This window comes from Sceloporus occidentalis, unplaced genomic scaffold, assembly GCF_023333645.1.
Source record: "Sceloporus occidentalis isolate IW3139 unplaced genomic scaffold, rSceOcc1.0.p SCAF_1, whole genome shotgun sequence".
Classification (NCBI taxonomy): domain Eukaryota; kingdom Metazoa; phylum Chordata; class Lepidosauria; order Squamata; family Phrynosomatidae; genus Sceloporus; species Sceloporus occidentalis.
Genome location: NW_028316981.1, coordinates 69,820,153 through 69,844,060, shown reverse-complemented (window position 1 = coordinate 69,844,060; position 23,908 = coordinate 69,820,153). Strand labels below are relative to the sequence as shown.

General features: G+C 39.2%; 2 protein-coding genes across 2 annotated transcripts in view; both read left to right on the top strand.

Annotated features, from left to right (window-relative positions):
- Positions 1–5,550, top strand: part of NISCH (nischarin) — a 43,744-nt gene extending 38,194 nt beyond the window's left edge. The window contains exons 17-21 of the mRNA XM_089524370.1: positions 98–272; positions 1,082–1,235; positions 2,025–2,153; positions 2,730–2,891; positions 4,092–5,550. Of these exons, the coding sequence (XP_089380496.1) occupies positions 98–272; positions 1,082–1,235; positions 2,025–2,153; positions 2,730–2,891; positions 4,092–4,720 (1,249 nt within the window). The 3' untranslated portion in view covers positions 4,721–5,550. The remainder of the gene's footprint in view (positions 1–97; positions 273–1,081; positions 1,236–2,024; positions 2,154–2,729; positions 2,892–4,091) is intronic.
- A 3,894-nt stretch (positions 5,551–9,444) lies between these two features.
- The window catches only part of STAB1 (stabilin 1), a 146,290-nt gene continuing 131,826 nt past the window's right edge, over positions 9,445–23,908 (top strand). Inside the window, exons 1-4 of the mRNA XM_089524356.1 lie at positions 9,445–9,528; positions 16,101–16,231; positions 18,486–18,601; positions 20,279–20,364. Of these exons, the coding sequence (XP_089380482.1) occupies positions 9,454–9,528; positions 16,101–16,231; positions 18,486–18,601; positions 20,279–20,364 (408 nt within the window). The 5' untranslated portion in view covers positions 9,445–9,453. The remainder of the gene's footprint in view (positions 9,529–16,100; positions 16,232–18,485; positions 18,602–20,278; positions 20,365–23,908) is intronic.

Below are 23,908 nucleotides of genomic sequence, written 5' to 3'. Positions count from 1 at the left end.
CTTGAATGAAATACAGGTGCTTGTTATTTCATGTGTGGCTTTCACTTATGTTTCATTTGTGTTTCCTGCTGATAATATGAATTCATCTCTTTTCCAGCTTTTGTAAGTCTCATTTGCCCTTCTCATCTGTGTATCCATCTGAATTTTTGCTGAAGAAGATTACTGAAGAGAACCAGATACCTGTGCACCTTCCATTTTCCTCATGTCTCCAATATGTGGCTGGGCTAAAGGGAAAATCCATTATGGAATTTTTCCATAACAGCATTGCTGAGGTATTGTATAATAAATAGGGTGAGATTTCTTGATGCCCAAGATTCCAGAAAAGTAGCCATGTTTGTTTTAAGCAAAACGTAGATGTCATCCTGTCCACCATTAAAGCTAACACATTTATTATGGCATGAACTTTCTTAAGCAATATGGGTTCAAGATACGTTTTTCCCCCCTCTTAATGCTATTCTACATAACAATTTTTGAGAGGGGAGAAAGGGAAAATTATACTGATAATTTCTTATTTTGCTATTAATAGTACGAAAGGATGCTGCTGCACTAGACTGTTTTTAGTTGGACAAAAATTATAGGACAGATAAATGAAAAAATGCCCTTGTTGGGAATAAGTGTACGATATTTTTTTTAATTACTAGTAAAGGTAAGCAGTTTTGTATACTCATATAATTACTATGATAAATAAGTATGACACTTTACGGATCACAAAAACATCAGTATTTTCAAAAGATAAATTCCTGATTATGTGAAGAATCTAAATATGGGACACAGTTATGTAAAAATGTGAGGAGTAAATTACATTTAATTTCTGACAGTAAGAGCTGTTTGACAGTGGAACGCACTCCCTCAGAGTGTGGTGCAGTCTCCTCCTTTGGAGGTCTTTAAGCAGAGGCTGGATGGCCATCTATTGGGGATGCTTTGATTATGAGTTCCTGCATGGCGGGGGGGTTGGACTGGATGGCCCTTGTGGTCTCTTCCAACTCTATGATTCTACATTATAACAGGGGCAAGCCACAGATGAGGAAGAAATCTAAGGCTATGCTTAAATAGCTGATTAATTCCATTGTCTATATTATAGGTGGAAAATGAAGAGCTAAGATATCTCATGTGGTCATCTGTTCTGTTTTATAAAGCACCTGATGTGGAAGTGACAGCTTGTGTGCTACTTTCAACTAAAGCTATTTACTTCTTGTTGGATGATTCTGTGAGTCATTCTAATGAGCATCAGTTAGGTAAGATGAGAATAGGTTGATTCATGGCTTTTAATAACATTTGTGCAGTCTGATAAAGATGTTATTTGCTCAGAACGGTGGGGGGGGGCTACAACTTTTCCTCCTCCACAGCTTATATTCCTAGCCTAGAATGTATGTTGTCATACATTGTAAAAAGATCCACAGTTATGAAGAGAATAAACAGTGCTCACTAAAACAAATCACTTCTGATGTGTATTATGAATTTGTGGAAGCACAGAAAATGGTATTGGGTGCAGAAGACTTTAAAACACAGGGATTACCTGTTGCAATGTTGAATAGATTATTAATATCATTTTTATAGCAGAACCACTGCTATTATGTGGCAACATGACTTGGGAACCTTACATTTTCATCATAGCATTAACACAAGAATGAGAAGTCACATCCAAGAGAGAATTGGCAGATAAGGGCAGAGTTCTTAATTCTCACATAACCCTACCCGTATGGCTGATCAAACATTCCCCCCCAAACAGAAATAAGTGGAAACAGGTCTGGAAAAGACAGTGGGGATTGCAAATGGACCACCTTTTCCTCTTTCCTGCTGATTCTCCCCATGGAGAATCATCTCTCTAGTAAAGTTTTATCTCAGCAAATAGAGGCTTGTGAGCCCTTATCAAATAGATTAACATGTAACTTGTTCTGCCTTTAGCAGGAGCTTTTGAATTAAGTGAGAGAATATGATGATGAATTGTGACTTTCTGAGATCTGAAAACAGCTCTCAGATCTCTTGAAGCAAATAATTTTATGCAAATATTCTCCATTCAATAGGTCTTTGGAACAAAGGTCTCTTGGATTGTGAATTCAGTTCTTTCTACCTCTCTTGCTGCTTAGTTCTGAAATTGAATGATCTGCACTCAGTAAACATTGGACTTTTTGATCAATATTTTCGACTTGCTGGTAAGTAAATAGGTGTTACTTTCCCCCTCCTTTTCTATCATCTGTTTCCCTTTTAACATCATTATTTCTTGGATCAATTTATTTATTCAGTGCTACCTATAGAGTTAAGTAAAATATACTTGATAGTGCTTTATATTTATATATTTTATAATACTAGACACTAATCCAATTGTTTTTCCTTACTACAAGTTTTCAAAATACTACTTCAGTGTTCTTTAATATAGATGTAGCCTCAGATCTGGAATCTGCTGAATATGGATTTGGCTACCAGTCCTGAGGAATAGCAAAATAAGGACTCAGCAAATGCAAATGGGAAACCATTCAGCGTCAGGGGCTTTCCCAGCAGATAATGATCACCAATTAATCTTCTTTTACATTAGCCTCCCAGCCTGAGGCCTGCCATCAGCACAGAACAATACACATTCCCAGGCTCACTTTTTCCCATTTTTTCCAGGCAAGCATTCTCTGAAGATGCCAGCCACAGATGCTGGCAAAATGTCAGGAAGAAAATCTTCTAGAACATGGCCACATAGCCCAAAAAACCCACAAAAAACTTTGGTTCTGTCTCTATTTCAGGTCGTTCAGCGGAACATATATTAACTTGCCTCACCAGAGATAGTTACAGTACTCATGACTTTATCCAGCACCTCATGGCAGTGCTCTCACTACTGGCAAGGACACCATCACCAGAGCCAGTGGATAAGGACTTCTACTCTGAATTTGGAAAGAAAAATACAGGTAAAACAATTTAGAAACATTTCAGACATTTTATTTCTATTACATGTATGCATGTTTGTTTTTTAAATTCTTGCTCTCCTCCTGTCTACTCCCCAAGTTTGTAGGTGTACAGAAGAAAAGAACAAAATAATTTTTGACTACCTTTTGACTAGGCTTGGGACAACCCCAATTCAAATCCCTGCTCGATTATGAAACTCATTAGATGATTTGGGCCAACTACTGTCTTAGTGTAGGCTCCTTCACAGCCTTAACATATTTATGTAAATATTTATAAACCGAATTTATGCCCTTTCTGGGCCCCTAAGAGAGTGTGCACAACAGCTTACAATAAACAGCCAGAGGATAGAATCATTTAAAACTTTGAACAGAGCAGAAATGTTTGCACTGTTCACCTAAAAATGAGGAAGAGTGGACCAGTCTAGCTTCCCATGGGTAGGGACTTCCAAGATCAGGCTGCTGCCAGAAAAAAAGGCTGTTCTGCATTCCCACCAACATAATCTGAAGAAAATTTTAAACTGTGAGAAAGTTCATATCAGATATTTTTCAAATATTCTGGCCTCAAAACCTTTGAGTTTTGTAGATGAGGACCAGCACCTTGAATTGAACTGGGAAACATATTGGAAGGCAATATTAGATTGGTGTAATATGACCTATAAAACATACACCAGAAGGCAGTATAAAGTCTGTGTTTGCACAGAGATGGTTCAGTTTCTGTAAAATATTTAGAGGCACAGTTATGTTTCTCAGCCTAAATTCCTTGGGACAATGTACTAAATGTGATGATGTTTAGACTTTTCAAAGTGCTTTGTGTATATTATTTCAGTAATCCCTAATTTGACACTGACCTACCTTACATGCTCACATATTTGCAGGGCACTAGGGTGGAATGGTCTAAGGCTAAGTGCAAATGATTTGGGTAAGGCCCCCTAACAGGTTTATGGCAGAAGTGAAATTTGAAGTGGTGACTTCCAGTTCATAGTTTAATTTCTGCAGTGCTCTGTCAGTTCTGGTTTGTGTTTATTAGGTAAAGAGGTAATTTGATAGTCCTCCTTTTGGCTTGCCCAGTAAAGAGCTTCATTTTAATTTTCAGGTAAAAATATACAGTATAAAGTGCCTTAATCCTGATTTTAGTTGTTTCTTCAGTAGCAGTGTTTTACATAACAAGTGCAAAGTTTAAGTTATGCATATTTATGTTTGCAGGAAAAATGGAGAATTATGAAATGATTCATTCTAGCCGAGTGAAATTTATATATCCCAGTGAAGAAGAAATTGGGGATCTTGCTTTTCTAGTAGCAGAGAAGATGAACAATGTGATTAGTATCCAATCTCTGAATATACTCCTCTATGTGTTGGCATTTCAAGTCAATTCTGCAGGAGGGACTGCTCAGTCAACCAGCTCACTTCAACCTAAAACACTTATCTTAACCAGTTCAGATCTGTTTCTGTTCAATGAAGATTACATCAGTTACCCGCTACCTGAATTTGCTAAGGAACCACCAAAGAAAGACAAATATCAACTTGCAGATGGAAGAAGGATACGAGACTTAGATCGAGTGCTTATGGGCTACCAGACATACCCTCAGGCTCTCACATTTGTGTTTGATGATATTCAGAATCAAGACCTCATGCAGAATATGACCTTTGATCACTTTGGCAACGTTCTCAGTTTCCCTAAAGAGCAGGTTACCATTGAGGGCAACAGCAGTCAAGAGGTCCTGTGGTGTGTCTTTATCCCAAGTCCAGACAGTCGTGAGAAACTGATCTCCTTGCTTGCTAGGCAGTGGGAGATTTTATGTGGCCGAGAGCTGCCTTTGGAGCTCACTGGGTAGTTTAAGCGTTTACATTTTTTAAAATGTTCAAATATTTTAGTTATTGCAGACCAAAGGAATCAGGCTGAAGATGTTGAATTAAAGCACAGTATCAACTGAATAAAAACAGGGAAAGACACACTCTTCACAGGACATTGAACCTTACTTCTGTGTTACAACTACCATTTCTTGTGCAATGGAGGTTTTAATAGTACAACATACTCTGCTGAAATGATGAACTGGAATTTTCTAAACTCTATTTTTATGTAACCTTACATATTCAGAATTTCCAACTAAGCATCCAAGGCAACTGTATGGAACAAAAGGAGTCAACTTGGCATACTTTAATTTAGGGCTGTTAATTTCCACTGTGTGTTGTGTGTCTGTGTGTGTGTATATATATATATATATATATATAATATATATATATATCAGTCTTGCAGTTCTATACAAACTATGTGTACATAATGGTAACAAAAGCTGCTTGTGCTATGTTCAAGTGCAGTATTATTTGTACAAGATGTATTTTATTGCCTATGCTGATAATTATTTAATTATTCTTCTGATAATTTTTGCATTGTCTTTTTATGATATGTCAAATAATTTTGTTTTCAGATCATGAACATGATAGCAAAATTCACCTATAACCAAAAGCTGCTTTTACATCTAGTGGGCATACAGTATACAATGGTTTCAGCAAGTTAACCAATTTCTATCTACCATTGCAGACATAACACTCATCCTGGATTGATAACTGCCTTGTTGCCAGCTAATAATGGGACACTTATAGTTCAGAGCGCTGTGTTTCTGTTGCCATCTTAATACAAATAAACTGAAAGTTGACATGGTTATATTACTGGCTCTGGTTGTTTTTCAGTGCATGTCCTCCAATCCCAATGCAGGCATGTGATAGGTTTCTGTGTTACAAATCATCAACTTTGTGTAGAACTTAAAGGGATAATTTAAAAATGCTAAAGAAAACATGTCAAATTATTAAAGTCCTGAAGCATTATCACTGATTCTTCAGTATCAACTGATTCTTTATCCATAGATTCAAAATCCACGGCTTGAAACCATGGGGAAAAGGGGGGGGGGGGTCCTGGAACCAAACCCCAGCAGATACCTAGGGGCTACTGTAAGTAGAATGGGGAAATTTAGCTCTTCAGTTCCAAATGCTTGAGACCTGGCTGATCGTTCCTTACAGTTTTCAATTGTAAGCAAATGATTCTAAAACAAATATTTCTACTCCAGTGCAAATTATGGTAGAATCCCTCACTATGTATACCCTAATCTCAAAGCACATAAACAAGGCTGAGAGGCCTTGTGACCAAGGAAAAATAGCAATTCCCATAATGAAATCCAGCTTCAGGGTAGTCCTGGGTCAGTTTGCTCAAAGTCAGGAGTGCCGCGAAAGAGAGTATTGGTGAATACTACTTGTATTACACAATAGTTTCTTCCCAATAGTTTTCTCTGCAATATCATGTTGGGTTGTATATGTTCTGTAGATCATGTATCTGACCTGCAAAATAGTTTTAAATAGGATTTCAGCAGAGATTTGGATAAATGGAGAAGAACTCATCCTTCCTATATTTGGTATATTGAAATTAAACTAGCTTCCTCTTTTACCTAAAGCAAATGTCAAACTTCCATAAAATGTCTGTATTTTTTAAAAAACTGGTAGGGTAAATAATCACGTAATATGTCATAGGGCAAATTGAAGAGACTGAGCACTACATTTTCCATATATAATTCATGTAATATTAGGTTTCTTTTTTATTATAAAAGAATATTAGGTCTGTCTGATTTTAAAATGAGAGGTGGTTTCTTGTTAGTATAGATATTTATAGGGTAGTTTTGTTTACATTAGTAGCAAGGGCTATGTTTAATAAGATGCTTAATTACTTGGCATTTCTGAAATTTTATGTTAATTTGTTTGGAATAACTGTTAATACACATACTTATATGGAGAAATTTTTGTTGTTATTGGCTACAAACAATAGAATTTGGCTGCAGTAGATTTATTATCTTCACTGATTTGCAACTAGTTGAAAGGATCACTTCTCTCCCAAAGTCACAAAGAATGAAGAACTGTTCTGGATGTGGTCAATTGAAAATCTTCTCTTAAGCAAAAATTTGACTCTTTTGCTGTCCTAAGCACATTTTAGATGTTTATTGGCTCAAGAACTGAAAAAAATCACGTGCAGAAACACACAACGCAAAACAAGGAAATATCTTTCCCGAGAAGGCATTTCAAAAAACTAACAGGGTTGAGCTATAATTTTGTTGGTTCATTGTTCTTAATTATGCCCTTCTGCCTCAGATAACTTAGGCAGCCAACTTAATGAACAAAATAGATAAACATGTTTCTTTCTGAGATTTCAAATTGGGATGTTTTTCTTTCTTTTTTTAATTGTCCCTTGGAATTTGTAGACCTCAGAAAACCCACACAGAATAATTTATATTTTACAGTATACCATAAGCTTTGGCAGTTTTTAGTTTTTGTCAAGGCTGCATAAACACAAGATTTCAATTGCAGGAAACTGCCTAAGCTGAATGAGGATTGTAAATGCTTCATAAAAGAATTGCTGTGTGGCTCGGCACTTTCACCATGCATTTGAAAAATAAAGGAGATTTTATGTGGAGGAAAGAGAGTACCAGGATCCAGCAGAAACTTATATGCAAGCATGGGAGAGAAAAGCATGTGAAGCCAGAGTTTTGCATCTATTTTATTTTATTGCTACTACCGTTTCTGCTGCTAAAGAGAGAACCACTGTTAACTGAAAAGCAGCTTATCTCTTTGGCAGTGAGGTTTGTGGCAGCACTGGCAAACAACTGTCCACTTGTATGTGGAAAGTGAAATGTTGGCTCTTCTATATTTTCTGGAGACCTCAGTATCTCCCTTGTACCTAGTCTGCTTGGTAGAGAACCATTAGAAATAAATTAATGGAACTACAGAAGCACGGTGACAGATTAGGACTTCGGTGAAACATTGCCCAAGTAATGCAAAACCTTGTGTTAATGTCTACTGTCTACTAGACAGAAGCATGTATTAACACTGATAACTATTGTTTTTTGTGGGTTTTTCATGCTATGTGGTCATGTTCTGCAAGAGTTTATTCCTGATGTTTTGCCTGCATCTGTGCATCAGAGAAGATGCTAGCCACAGATGCTGGTGAAACGTCAGGAATAAACTCTTCCAGAACATGACCACATAGCATGAAAAACCAACAAAAAACTATGGATGCCGACCCTGAAAGTCTTCAACTTCACACTGATAACTGTTTCTTGTGATGCTGGCTCTACAGAGCAGTACTGGCTTGCCATACAAATGTGCTTTGCTGATTTGCACAGATCTTCCGACTATGAATCATAGAATTGGAAGAACCTTCAAGTCACCATATCTATCCATTATCAAAATCTTGGACTGAGCTAGGAATACATATATAGCATATTTACAGTCCATGAAATTTGGGTGAGAAATCTGTGGCCCACCAGATGCTTATGAACTAAGAGTCCCATTTTCCCTGTCCAAAGAAAACCTATGAGAATTTGTTCCTTGCTGTGTTGCTTGAGTGCTACAGTGGAGGGAATGTGGGAAATAAAACATCATCATGGTTTTTCATTATTGTTTCTGTGGACAGCAGGCCCACGTGTTTATACCATAAACTGCTTCTGAAGTCCAGACTGTCATTTCAAAGATCATTCAGGATGTAGGTGGTACTGTTGTTCAAAAAGAAACATGTTCATTCAAAATCGTCTATGGAAGTTTGGTGGGGAGGTGGGGTTATTCTTTCCTGTTATATTCATGATGTGTGCCTCTGCCTGGATAGTTTAAACATACTATTATTTTACTTACTAATTGTCTTCTAAAAATATAATTTCCTTCTACGATGAAACAATCTGAACCCTTGTTGAAAGAGATGAAATACCCCAAAAATTTATGGTATTTTTAAGGATGGATTGTTACGTGTGCATTTGTGGTGCTTTTGGCAACAAAGACTGTAGCAAAGTGGGCCCAAGAGTAACATTTTTATTATTCCAGAGAGAGCATTGGGAGGGAGGGATCACTGGCATGCCCCTAGCATATCCTGAAAATAAAGCGTTTCGATGGAATACTCTTGTAATACTATTTTAATAAGGATTTCTTCACATCTCAGTGAAATAACCACTTTTGAAATATTGTATGTAATTTGCTCTTATAGTTCAAACAGTGAGCAACTGTTAACCTATAGTAAAACCACAAGTAAATGCCAGAAAGAAAAAGAACTACCAAAGCAATCCCCTAAAACAATTTAATGACACTGTATGAATTTGCCATCTGGGTCAATATCAATTCCAGTTCACCCGCCAGCTTTACTTCACAGTTAAATATATATGATTAAAATACCATGCCAGTGAAAAATAAAGGATTTCCTTCCATCTGTTTTGAACTGATACGAGAGAGGAAATCTCTTGATGTTCCTGTTTTGAGTAACTCCTCCACACACACACTTTTCTTTCTGAGGGTCATTTTTATTACCTCTCTGCTTTTTCCTTTTAACGGATCTGCTGACAGTTCAGGCTTAGTCAAAGTGAGCCTGCTTTTGCATAGTTTGGAATAAGAAATTCACAGCATGCAATATGCTTTTTTCTCTGTCTTGGTTTCACTTCTGAGTTTCTTGGAACTGGTTCCTAGTAGGCGGTGTTATCTTACATAAACAGCATCTGCATCCTTCACATCTCTTTAAGCTGAGATGCCTCCTCAGCAGAGGTGCATGACAATGAGAGCTCTTGGCTTACAATTTTTCATCTTTGCAGCATACTTCATGTCTCCAGCTGAAGGCCAACAGGTAAGCGGAACAATTTTCTTGAGTGTTGAAAGCCGCAGTGATATATGAAACTGTACATACATATACAGGAAACTTGGAAGTATGCTCCATCGAACTCACTGGGGAAGTTTGCTTTCTTCTCAATGAACATGGTGTTGGCCAGCATGTTAAAAACAATCAGCATGTTTCAAATAGCAATTAGGCCACTCTGGAATTTTATTTAAGTTTTGAAATCATTAACATGAGGATAGTCAGGCATTATGGATGCTGTCTAACTGGGGATGTTTTATGGATGTTTAGGGCTGCAATGTTTACTCGATGGATAAGATTAATCAGTTATGTAGTTTTGATCTCAAAATGCCCCATCCTGTTGACAATTTGTTTAGAATATCTTGGGGGGGGGGGTTGTACAGGTTGAGTCTCCCTTATCTGAAATGCTTGGGACTAGAAATGTTTTGGATTTCAGAATTTTTTTGGATTTTGGTATTTGCTGGGCTGATATCAATGATTAGATTGTAATCCTGAGAACATAAAAATTGTATGTACAGCACTGTGTAAATTTACAACGCTATATAAATAAAGCTCAATAATAATAATAATAATAATAATAATAATAATAATAATAATATCCACCCGGAGATATCAAAATCTATGCATGCTCAAGCCCCATTAAATACAATAGTATAATAAAGTGATTTTTATTACATTTACATAAAATGGTGTAAAATTGTTTGCTTTTTAGAATTTACATTCCAAATATAAAAATATCCTTATATAAAATGGTTTGCTTTTCAGAATCTATATTTTTTGGAATATTTTCAAGCTGTGGATGATTGAATCCGTTGATAAGGAATCTGTGGATATGGAGGGCTCAATGCATTTGCATATACGAAATGAGATGGGACCCAAGTCTAAACATGAGAATAGTTTATGTTTCATATACACCTTATGCACATAGCCTAAAAGTAACTTTATGTACAATATTTTTTAATGATTTTGTGCATAAAATAAAGTTTATGTACACAGAACCCTCAGATAGCAAAGTTATCAATATCTCAGTCGTGCATGTAGGTAATTTTGGATTTTGGATTTCAGAATTCCTAATAAGGGAGTCTCAAGGTGGCACTGTCTTAAAGAAGCATCTCTTCCTCATTCATTGGAGAGAAGGCACTTTGCCGATGCTGTGTGATACCACACATCTATATCACTCATTAAGGATAGGCAGACTTGAGGCTTGCAGGCTCTCCCTTAAGGAGGACAAGAGTCCTGAGTTCTAATAACAGGAGCTTAGTGCAAAAGATATGTTATTAGAATGAAAGAATTCAGAACCCAGTAATGTGTATTGAGTACTAGAAATGAAGGGAGCATATAGGCCATTCATAACAAAACTTCAGTCTTGCTTATCCCAAGCTTTTTTCTTTTCTGAAATATGATTTGGGGGTGAGGGACTCCTTTTGTTGCTACCATATTTTTAAAAATTGGTTTGCCAATTTACTCCAGATTACTGAGAGATCTGTCACTGGATCCAGACCTACCTTCTGCCACCCACTGTATGCTTTTCTATGTCTTCATGTCTGTATTAAGTTTGCACATCCAGTTGACCCTCTGTTTTCGCGGGGGATCTGTTCCAGACTCCCCCCCCCTGTGAAAACGGAGAGTCGCAAGTATTCAAGCCCCATAGGCTTGAATGGGGCATGGCCCTGCGAGCACACCCCATTGATGATAATGGAGGTTGCCCCTCTGCGCATATTTAAGAATGCAGATCCCAACTTCGTAAGAAAGAAGGGGCAACTGTGGTTGTGTAAAAATGATAGATGGTTTAAAATTTGGTTAATAGTTACTGCCCAAAATATTCTACACGTTTATTATAGTGTAAATACACTAACATGTACTCCATCATAATAATGAACTCCATAATCTACCATAATAACATTCCCCAAAACACACCTCAGACTAGCTATTAATTATTAAAAGTACACTAGTTTAAAATCTGTTAGTGTTTGTCAATAATAATGACTTTGTGTTATTGTGTGCCTTCAAGTCATTTCTGATTTATGATGACACAAAAGGTTATCACAGGTATAAAGTCGAAGGCTTTCATGGCCAGCATCCATAGTTTTTTGTGGGTTTTTCGGGCTATGTGGCCATGTTCCAGAAAAGTTTCTTCCCAACTGGCGAAACGTCAGGAAGAAACTTTTCTGGAACATGGCCACATAGCCCGAAAAACCCACAAAAAACTATAGGTTATCACAGGGTTTTCTTGGTAGGATTTGTTCCGAGGGGGTTGACTTTGCCACCTTCTGAGGCAGAGAGTGTGTGACTGGCCTGAAGTCACCCAGTGGGATTCTGTGGCTGAGTGGGGATTCAAACTCTGGGCTCTAGAGTCATAGTCCAGTGGTCAAACCACTGCATACTCAATTCAAATAAGGAATCTACAAATTCATGAAGGATAGATGGGTCATTCATCTAAATCCAACATTATCTAAATGCATCTCCATACAACTGAAGGAGATGTCCATTCCCATCTTCCTCCTGCAGTCCCCCCCCCCCCATGATATAGAGTCCTCCAGTCTTGAGGAGCAGATCTGGGAGGGGTGGGTAGTAATCAGTGCATCCACTGAATCTCTTCTGCTGATAGCAGGACACCACTAAATACAAATATTGTGAAGAATTATGTTAGAAATGCTTATTTTCTAGTCTGTTTACTGCCTCAAGTTAAGAATCAATGTCGGTGAGCAGATGACTGAAAAATTATCATTGGACAATGGCAGAGATACATGAATCTGATTGATATAGTGGGGGTTGTGTATACATGCTACATGCCTATAGGGCAGGATTCAACAGTGGAGGTCTGTTGGTGGAGCTAGGAAGGGACAATTCTCCCATAGTCTCTTGGGCACCCCCAAAATAGTTTGAGGGGGCAAGAAAGCTTTCTAGAGCAGGTTTTAGGCACCACGAAGAAGAACGTTTCAAAAATTACACTTGTGGAGTTTAGATTCTGGCCATGTTTTTATTTCATGGGGATTGTATGTTTGTGATCTCTATATATCCCATTTACCATATTTAAAATTATTAATATTGTTAATAATAATAATAATAATAATAATAGTTTTGTGAAAAAGGTGGAATATAAATAAATATAGTAATTTATCTTAAACATGCCTTGTTTCATTTCATTGAATCCCAATTTGAGAGAAAGGTGGGATATAAATCCCATTTCAAAACATTTTTTAAAGATTACAATTAAAAACATACAAGAAATTAAATTATTAATCATATTAAAAACATACACATTTACTAAAGATTTTTAAACAATACAATTTAAAACAATACAGCTCCTACAGACATGTATTTAAAATCATTCCATTCCAAAAGCGTTTCTGAGTAAAAGTCAATTTTTAAAAGGTAAATGATACAATTTAAAATAATAAAGCCTTCCTTTCTAAAAGCCTGTCTGAATAATAATAAAAAAGTATTTACCCTCCTGGGAAAAGGCAGCAAGAAAGGGCCCACATTAAGCTCCCCAGGAAGGTCATTGCAAGGTCTAGGGGACAGAAAGCCCTCTCGTGTCCTTCCCAACCACCTCCGTGAAAGTGGTGGGCCTGAGAGAAAGGCCTCTCCTCACAGGCTGGGCAGGTTCGTGTGAAAGACTACATGAATGACTGTATTTCCCTACATGAACCTGCTAGTCTTAAAATACTTGGGAGAAGGCTTTCTCATAATCCTGCCATCAGCCCAGGTCCAGTTGATGGGGGCACAGGAGAGAGCCTTGTCAATGGCTGCTACTCCTACAGGTTGAGTATCTCTTATCCAGAATTCCAAAATCTGAAATACTCCCAAATAATCCACATGGCTGGATGAGATCGTGACACCTTTGCTTTTTGACAGTTCAATGTACACCCACTTTGCTTCATGAACAAAACTATGGTCCCAAGCATTTTGGATAAAGCTGTGCCTGGAATTCCCTTCCATGGAAGGCTAGGGTGGCCCCCTCTCTGCTCTCCTTTCACTAGCAGGCAAAGACCTTGTTGAAGTATGGCTTTTAATGAATAATTTCTTGTAGCAAGCCTTCTTTGGAGAGCAGGTGGGTAATGTAGTTTTAACGTTTGTATCTTCAAAATTATTTTATATTGTTTAATGTATGGTTTCAATCTAATGATTTGTAATTTTGTTTTAATTTTGTTGTTATGTTTTTTTACTAATTTTGTTATATTGTTTGTGAACCACCTTGGGTTTGGGAACCACCTTTCTCCCACACCAGGAGAAAGGCAGCATATAAAGGCAATAAATCAATGATAAATATGGACAGGACCTATCAAATGAAACATAAAAATCTGTCCAGGATTTAGGGACAATAAATAAATAATAAATATAGACAGGCTCATATTAAATGAACTACAAAGATTTGACCTTGATCTTGCACCTTATAACACAGTTATAAAACTCTGTGCCATTAAGGATCCTCATCAATGCTTCCAGTCACATGGACTTCTGCAACTTCCTTCTGCCAAATGCAGTTAGAGCTCCTTTCCAAACCTTCCCATCAACAAAGGGAAGGTTGAGAGTGGGGGATAGTGAGTTTACAGCACAAGTCCCGGTTACTTCTATATACTTCTTAAAAATAATACTTGAATAGGATTATAGATCCAATGCTGAATTGGTAAAACAATATTCATGTTTTCAGATGTGCTTTGCTGACACAGTGAAAACACGAGAGAGAGCCTTCTCAGTGGTTGCTCCCCCCCTTTGGAACTCTCTTCCACAGAAAGCTAGGCTGAACCCCTCCCTACTTTTCTTTTGTCGGCAGGAAGAAACCTTTTTGTTCAAGCAGGCTTTTAACTTATAATCATTGTCAGGGAGGCTTTTATAGAGGATGGGTGTTTTATTCATGTTTTTTAACTTCGGTATTTCATGTAATTTTATATTGTTTTATTGAAATGATTTTAATTGTTTTTTAAATTTTGATTGTAAAGTTTTTAATTGTTTTTATATGTGAGCTGCCTTGGGTCCCTTTGCAGGAGAAAGGCAGCAAATAAATAAATAAATAAATAAATAAATAAATGGCTATCCCAGGAAAAAGGTGTACTAAGCACCCTCCATTCAAGGTAAATTTGTCTAGTGGTTATAGTATTTGTTCCTGTATTTCTCAGGGTTTTTAAAAACAGCCTATTGATGTTTCTGTTGTTTTGGACAATTTTATGGCAGTTCCCAGCCCTTGCAACAACATTTTATTATTCCCATGTGGGCTTCTTTTTAATTGTGAGAACATAAAAATATCCTCCTTTTTTTCTCCAGAATAAAATAATCTCCTTCATTTCTCACTTTATTTTTTTTTTTCTAATACATCCACTTTTGCACTATAAACCTATACTGCTTTAAATCAGATAAGAAAATTTGTCATTCAACAATAGTACCATCTTAGCAAGCCATGCCCAAAGTTTGCAAAACCATTGGAAGAGCTCTAGTGTAGATCCAAAAACTTGGCACGAACAGCCTTGCAAAAGCATGGAACAAGAGGAGACAAAGGATTAACAAGCAGCAAAATTCAACAAGAACTCAAACTTCTAAGACGAACAGGTTTATTTGAGGATGAACCTTTGTGCATTACTATCCACTTGAATCAATCCACTGACATCAAATCGCTTCCATCAATACTTTTGAAGAAATGGATTAAATTCATGGTAAAATAAATTAGCTAGTCCTAAAGATGCCACTAGCTTCCTACACACACAGAGAGAAAGATCCCTTTGTATTCTTCCTTAGATCAGCCAGCATGATATAGTGGTTTGAGCACTGGACTACAACTCTGGAGACCAGGGTTTGATTTCCCACTCAGCCACTGGGTCACTGGGTGACTTTGGGTGAGTCAGGTGGTCTCACCCCTAGAAAACCCTGCAATAGGTTCACCTTAGGGTTGCCATAAGCCAAAAACAACTTGAAGGCACACAACAAAAAGAAGACCAATTGGTCTCATTATTTGGTTAAGAACTGTTTGGTGGGTGGGTATGTTGTATGCCTTTAAATCATTTCCAAATTTATGGTCTGTTGTCAGCATGCAGTTGTTCTCTAGTTGTTAAATGTTCCAGTCTCTGCAGCTCCTCCTTTTCTCTACTTTGTTCCCCTATGGAAGATCTGTTAGCAGTTAGCTCTGTGTCTGGCTGTTCAGAAACTGCCATGCCTTCCTGGCCATCTGCTTTACTAGCATGGCATTCTGTCTCACTCTTTTGCCCTTCTGCCTCATCTTGCCCCTGTGCCTCAATATCTTAGTCTGAGTTGTGGGGATGTGAAACAATACAGCATGGCATACTGGTTTCAGTTAGAATGTACTGGGATAGGTCATGATGCCTGCATCTGTCTTTCTGACCACATTTTATAAATTCAAAACAGAAGCTTTAGCAGGAAATTTGTCTACATAAAATCATGAGTGGTTCCTTACTATTGATGTCACTGCTTCTGTATATCCCCCCATTTTGCTTAATTTCTGGATTGGGGGTGGGAATTTAGCACTGTGGTCAAAAACCAGGTGAGTCTAATTGATTTCTTTTTATCATGGAATGAATTGCACCAACTTGTATTTCCTTTCTGTTTTCTAGATAAAGTCTATGCGATGTGACCGGAAAGTTAAGTTTATGCAGAAAACACCTTGTACCTCTTGCATGTTAGCAGACAAGGTGCCATGCCCAACTGGCTGGCAAAAACCACTCCAGAATAAAGAGAAGTGCAGGTATGCCTTCTTTTTTGATATTAACGTCCCCACTCCCATTTCAGGTTGAAATGTTGATATTTTCAGCTTTAGGACTAAAAAAAAAGTGGGTAGGTTTATGCAGATAGGGAAGGGAGGCTTGTATCTAAATGGCTAAGTTTATCAAGATGAGGTAGCAGAGCTTCAATCTCAATTCCTAATGATGCCATTTAGTGTATGCATTATTCTCTTCAGTATAGACAGTACGGGTGTTTATTAATATAGGAAAACATGAAATATTTCATCTGGCTGTGCTGTGGGGTGGGGGGAGCATTTATTTCTGCCTCTAAGTGGTCCAGTCTTCACTGTTAGATATGACGGAGTTTGGAAAAACTACATTTTTGAACTATAACTAGTTCGACAGCTGGGCCAAAACTAAAAATGAATTTCAATAAGTATAAATGTAAGGTATTACATCCTGGCAGGAAAAACGAAATACACAAACTTAGGATGTGTGACACCTGGCTTGAAAGCAGTACATGCATATCTAGGGGGTTTAAGTAGACCACAAGCTAAACATGAGTCAACAGTGTGATGCAGCAGCCAAAAAACCCAGTGCAATTCTGGGCTGCATCATCAGGATTATAGTGTTCAGATCAAGTGATGTAACAGTGCCATTGTATTCAGATCTCATCTGAAATAGTGTGTCCACTTCTGGGCACCACAGTTCAAGGAGGATATTGGCAAGTAGGTACATGGTCAAAGAAGGGCAACCAGGTTTGGAAATCAACCCTTATGAGGAAAAAATTAGGGAGCAGGTTATGTTTATCTTGGAGAAAACAGGACTGAGAGGTGGCATGGTTTGTTGTTCTTCTTCTTGTATGCTTTCAAGTCATTTCTGTCATGTAGCAACCATAAGTTGAACCTTTCATGGGGTTTTCTTGGCAAGATTTGTTCAGAAGAGGGTTGTCATTGCCTTCCCTTGAGGCTGAGAGCATGTGACTTGCCCAAGGTCACCCAGTAGGTTTCATGGCCGAGCTGGGAATCAAACCCTGGTCTCCAGAATCCTAGTCCAGCACTCAAACCTCTAGACATGCTGGCTTACAGTGACATGATAGTCATCTTTAAATATCTGAAGATCTAGAACACAAACCAGTAGATTACAAGAAATTACATGAAAGGAGATTCCATCTAAACATTAAGAACCTTTTTTTATTATGAAAGGTGTTCAAAAGTTGAACAGAATGCTTCAGAGGATGTTGGACTCTCCATCTTTGGAGGTCTTTTGAAGTTGAATGGGCATCTTTCAACTGTGCTTTCGTTGTTTGTTCCTGCATGGCAGCGGGACTAGAATAGATGGGGCCTGTGGTCCCTTCTAGGTCTAAGATTCTATGAATACACACACATGAGGACTGGACCATCCAATGGCCAAGCTCTGTGTATCTGTAAATAGTGAATTTAATAATATATTTTTTAAAAGACACACAATATGAAATCACTAAAATACAGCCAAGTCAGAATGAATCTAATGATGTTTAATGTTGATTATTTATTTTTTTAAATTCCATTTCTTTTGCTCTGTTAATTGCATGTTAATTGCAGACTGTGCTGGCTCCACAGCTCCAATCCTTGAGCTCCTCTCTCTCACATTGCCCTTTTACCCTTAAGATCCTTCCATGGATCTCAGACTTCAAGGGAACCACTACATTGGACAAGTGGCCATGTTGATCAGTGGAGTCAGTGTGGGAAAGTGTGGTCGATTTTCCTTGTTAATTATTAAATCAAAACATCCAAATAGAGATGTAAAAAATAAAAAGTAAAGATTTATCATGTAAGATAAAATGTTTGGCTGGTTCACTACACCATACACAGTAACACCTCAGCTTCAAACAAAATGACAATTTTCCTTGAACTCTCTCCACAATCTCTGCATCCCCAAACCCTGTTTAGATCTCTTCCATCCCCTTCTTCCTAACTGGCCCTATCTATTCATTCTACAAGTCTCTAGGGCTCTTGGCACACTATGAGAAATAAAGCAACTTAACACTACCTTAACTGCCATGACCTGATGCTATGGAATGCTGGGATTTGCAGTTTTGTGAAATATTTAACCTTCCCTGTCAGAGAGTTCTGCTACTATAACAAAATCAGCTCCAGCTGAAAGTTGCTGATGGTGATAGTGCAAGGTTGAGTCTTCCTTATGTGGAATTCCAGAATTAACTTTTCCAAGCCCTAGGTTGGAGTACCTTGTTGCTTTTATGATCATTGACCTAAAGTATGTTTTTAAAAATTTCAGATACATAGTAAAACTGGACGAGAATATTCTTTCACTAGAAGGTTGCAATCTTGTGTGTATAAAAGAAACTGAAGAGAAACAATGCTGTCCTGGATTCTGGGGTTTTGAATGCTATGGTAAGTTTTAAATCCAGTGCAGAAGAGTATTAGGGAGGAGAAGAGAGAAACTGGGATGTTTTAAAAGCAGCTGAAAAAGTAGGACAGCAGAGGATTAATCAGGATTGTCCCTGACAGATGAAGGCCCCATTCCCACTGGGCTATAAAGCAAAGAATCTTGCTGTGAGTCAGACTTGGAGCGAGTTCCCGAGTCATATTTGAATCGCATCCATAGTTCCCATTACAAAAGGGAGCAAACAGACTCAGTTTTTCTTGACCCATGTTCTCGTTCCCATTGATATTTCTGCGTTGTAGTTTGTCATGGACTTTTTTGTTCCCCATTCCCATTGCCTGTCTGGAACCAGTTTTTCCTTTTTAAGCTGTCAATCAAGTGCTTAGGTGATTAGACATCACAATGACGTTAGTTGCTTCGATGCATTTTGACGCGGGCTATTTTTGTTCCTCGTTCCCATTTGCATCTTTGGAAACAATTTTCCTTAAATAAGGATCAAACGCAAGTTCAAATGGGAATGATGTCCCTATAATCCAATTCTTGATTCGTTTTATAGCCCAATGGGAATGGGGCCCAGGATAGTTAGTGGATATGTTGCAGTCCTTACCAAGCACAGGTTGAAAGAGAAATATAAAACATTGGCCCCTTTGATTGGCAGCAAGTAGCATGAAAACTATGGGAGTCAGACTGCCTGTTCAGAAAAAGAGCACTAGCACTAAACATGCTCACACCATTCCTTGATTTGCACACATATGTTAACTAAACTACAGTCTAGGTCCTCCCCTTATGATGGGGATGGGCAGCTGTGAAAGATTGCATTATGCCTGCAGGAAACCTTGGAGGGCTGCATCCCCACTGAACCTGCTCTCACAAAATGTGCACATGTGGTGTTCCAAAACAGTCTCTAGGGAAAATCGGGGCAGGTTTCTTAGGCCATTTTGAGGCATATATGGATATATATAGCAAAATATTCTTTTGATCTGTAGGGAGGTCCAGGGGGCTCCAACTATGATAGAAGTGTCCTCCACATACCCAAGAAATCATTTTTAGACATTTCCGTTAGGGCCCCTGGGGTGCCCAGGGGTCCTAATGCAGACCTGGGGTCCACATGTAACCTTTGGGGTGTAATTTGCCGACCCCTGACCTAAAATGATAAATACTCCCAAGCACTACCCCCACACACAGTATTTGGGGTGAGGATAACTCTTTCAGATATCTTCAACTTGACATGCTTTAGAGTCTCAACAGATCATAGTACAACCTTGCTTCTCCTCCTTCCCCTGCTTCCTGCTTTTCCTCTCCTGTTCAGACCCAGTTTTGGTATGTCTGCCATGGCCACAAGTAGTTTTGAAGAATCAGCGTTTTGTGCCTTGTTTTGTTTTGTTGGCAGTTACTTGTTGGATGATTCTCAAGCACTAGCCCCACACACTTTCTCAGAGATTCTGTTATAACTTTTCCATAACCTGAGTGATGGATGCCCACTATTTCTGTGCACAAAGGAGAACTGAGCCCACATTGTTTGTGTAAATTAAAGTAGGCAACACCACTGATTGTTGTTTTAACAGAAGAAAGAGAGTTTATATAGCAAATTTAAAAATAAAGGATGACAAGAAATATTGATATTGATTTTATTCTTCTAGACACTTGTGAGTTATTTTTCTTTCTCTTTCTTTCTCTATTGGCAGAATGCCCTGGTGGTTCTCAAAATATATGCAATGGTCATGGGGTGTGTTTAGATGGCATGGCACAGAACGGAACTTGCATCTGTGAGGTAAGGTGGCTTACTGACAATCCACAACATCTTGCCATGTAATATTGCTGTAAACTCAGCAAGGTCTTCTGTATAAGATCTGCACTGTTGACTTCACAAAGTAGAAAAGAACATAGCTAAGGCAAATATAAGAATGTACTTCAAAGGGCTTCACCTGATAGATGGGCAAGTAATGGACATTTTGGCAAAGATACAAAGCTGCAAAATCTTGCAGATCAAAGGCTCTCTTTAAATTTGCCAGGCCTTCCTGATTTTAAAGGGGCTATCTTTACTGCAGACCATCAGTAGCTGGTCCTCCAGAAAAAAAATGTCTCCATCTAATGAACACTACAGCTGCTTAGAATTCCTGCATGAGCACAGCCGTTCCATATTGTCTTTATTGGACATTTGACTTCCTCACAGCTAGGTTGCATTTCCTTCCTGTTATTCAGCTAAAAAAAGTTGCCTTTGAGAAAAGAAATGTCAAAGCACACTAACTAGAGCTGATAGATCATTATGCCAATAAGGACGATTCAAATATAATGGGGATGGAGGGGGTAGAGAGCTTTTTGCACAATGTAAGTTGTTTCTTCTCCTCCTCCTTCTTCTTCTCCTCCTTCTAAAAAGAGGAAACTGTAAAGAATAGTGCAAATTCAAAATGCAGGCCCTGATTCCTTCTTTATGTTCCCCACCACCACCACGCAGCAGAAACATGGTCTATGTCTAGCAATACGGTCACTATTCAGTTTCATGCATATATTATGTCATGGGTGAATATAGCATTGGAGAAATACTGGCATCACTTTCACATGGTCTAGACCAGTGGTTTCCCTATTTGGGCTTCAGACTCCCAAATCCCTAACATTTGGCCATGGCTGCCATCCCAAATTGCATGCTGATGATAGTGGGCTATTCATGTTACAGAGAACTTTGATAATGCTTGCATCTCATATCAGTTTATGGATCTAATACTGTAGCAGGTGATGCATTTTATCTTTTCCAACAATTGAAGCATAATGACATTCACTTGAATGAAGTAATCCCTGAAGTATGCCTAGCCTCTTAAAATTTCCTTTAAGATTTGTGATTACTCCATTCCACAGCTTCTGTGGCTGCCTTACTGCAGGCATGTAGAACATGGTAACAGAACTGCTTCTATGTTCAGGGGCAAATGAGTCTCTGTGCAGGAAAAAAACAACAACAAATTAGATGGAAGAAATGGGCTACAACTGTTTTTTATTACAGCTGTCGATGGATTGGCACATGCATGGGAGTGGATCCAGGCATCAATCAGCCCACTTGCTGAACCATGAGCCCAACCCTCTGGCTCACATTAGAACTGGATAGTGATAGCCTTCTTTCTCCTCACCTTCCCACTCGGGCCCTCCGTTCTGGTAGTCAAGGGTTCCTGTCTCAGCCCAGGATTTCCTCTGCCCCATCCCGGATTCGCCCCTTTTCATTTGCTGCCCCTCACTCCTGGAACCTTCTTCCCCCACAAGCAAGAGCCATCACTTCTTTAACTAGCTTCAAAATGGAGTTGAAAACCATCCTGTTCAGAGAAGCCTTCCCAGGCATTGCATAATTGTCGCTTACTATCTGATGTTCTTTTGTTGCCTGTTTATCGAACCATTTCCTGTATTGCTATGTATTGTATATGTATTATCCTACTTGAGAGTATGTATTTACCCTGGATGAAGATTAACCTTCCATTTTGAAGCCAAGCCCTCCCTCCAGTCCATCTGCCTTGGTCCAGGCCTCGGAGGTAGAGAGGAACTGCTGGACCTCTTACCCTTTCCCGCCACCACTCCCTTCTCCTTCTGTGTCATGTCTTTTTAGATTGTAAGCCCGAGGGCAGGGAACCATCTAACTAAAAAGATTGCATGTACAGCGCTGTGTAAATTTACAGCGCTTCATAAATAAAGGTTAATAATAATAATAATAATAATAATAGCTATAGCAATAACAGTAGGAAGTACATTTCTATACTGCTTATTAGTGCACTTAAGCACTCCCTAAGTGGTTTACAATATGTAAGCTAATTGCCCCCAACAAGCTGGGTACTTATTTTAGCCACCTCAGAAGGATGCCAGGCTGAGTTGACCCTGAGCCCCTGGCTGGTATTGAACTCACAACCTTGTGGTTTGTGAGTGAGTGGCTGCAGTACAGGCATTTAACCACTGTGGCACCAGGACTCCTGGATAGAAAACAGGTAAGGATCCACTGTGAGCCCAAAGCCCCACATAATCCCGTTGCTCCTCAGGGGGTGCCAGAGATGTGCTTACTCCACCTGAACAATACAGTTTCCCACAGCTACACCCCCTGGACCTCCCTAAGGGGATCCCCATATGTTAACCTTGCCAGGAAGGCACAGCAATAGAAATCCCAGAGTTACTACGCATACCAACCACCAATAGTTGTGACAAAACAGGATAGATACATGATATATAGAGGGCCTTCTCAGTGACTGCCCCTAGACTGTGGAACTCCCTTCCTGGGTAGGTCAGAATGGCCCTTTCCTTGTTGTCCTTCTACCGACAGGTTAAAACCTTCTTATGCAGACAGGCTTTTAAAACAGAAAGGCCGGTTACAGACCGGCACTTTAGTGCGTAACGAGCACGCACTAGGGTTACAAAAGGGCGGTGCTTCTGAACCGCCCTAACCCTAGTGCGTGCTCATCACGCACTAAACGGCGGCGGCCCTTCCATACGGCCGCCGCAGTGAGGACATCACGGCCGCACCGCCTCTAGACGGGGCGGCGCGGACGTGACATCCTTGCTCCGCGCCAGGGTGCTTAGTGCGCCCTGAACACGGAGCAGGAAGGAGCTCCGTTTCGGAGCTCCTTCCTGGTTTAGTCCGCTGGGCGCAGCCTTCAGACGGCTGTGCCCAGCGGACTAAAAGAGAAAGGGGCCAAGCGGCCCCTTTCTCCTTCTCCCCGCCGCCGCAGGGTGTCCTTGGGGCTTGAAGCCCCAGGGACACCCCTTTTCAGGCTGTGGGGAAGCGGCGTTTTGCTGCTTCCCCACAGCCTGAAAAGCGGCGGATCGGGGCCTCAGTGGCTGCCGCTCTACACACTGAGGCCCCGATACACCGGGGAAAGGGGCGGGTGCAGCCCGCCCCCGCCAAAGTTTTTAAAGAACAGGCTGGAGTGTTGTATTGTTTTAAAGTGTTTTAAACAGTTTTATCTTTTTAAACTGTATTTTATTCCTTTAACAAGCAATCTATTTTGATACTGCAATAATTTAATTGTGTTTTACTGTACCACTTTTCTATGTTTTTAATTGTAACTGTTCTTTTAATATTGTAAGCCACTCTGGGTCCCAGTTCTGGAAGAAGAGTGGGATACTAATAATCCTAATCCTAATACTAATAATATACAAACAAAGCATAAGTAAGAAAACCAAGACAGAGTGCCCTCCCTCCATAACTGTCATCTTTTGGCCGGTGAGGGAGAGAATAGGCTGGCCCAGCGTCATCAGGGGCTAGCCTGAATATAGAGCGCCCTCCCTACATAACTGTCATCTTCTGGCCTGTGAGGGAGAGAATAGGCTGGCCCAGTTCCACCAGGGCT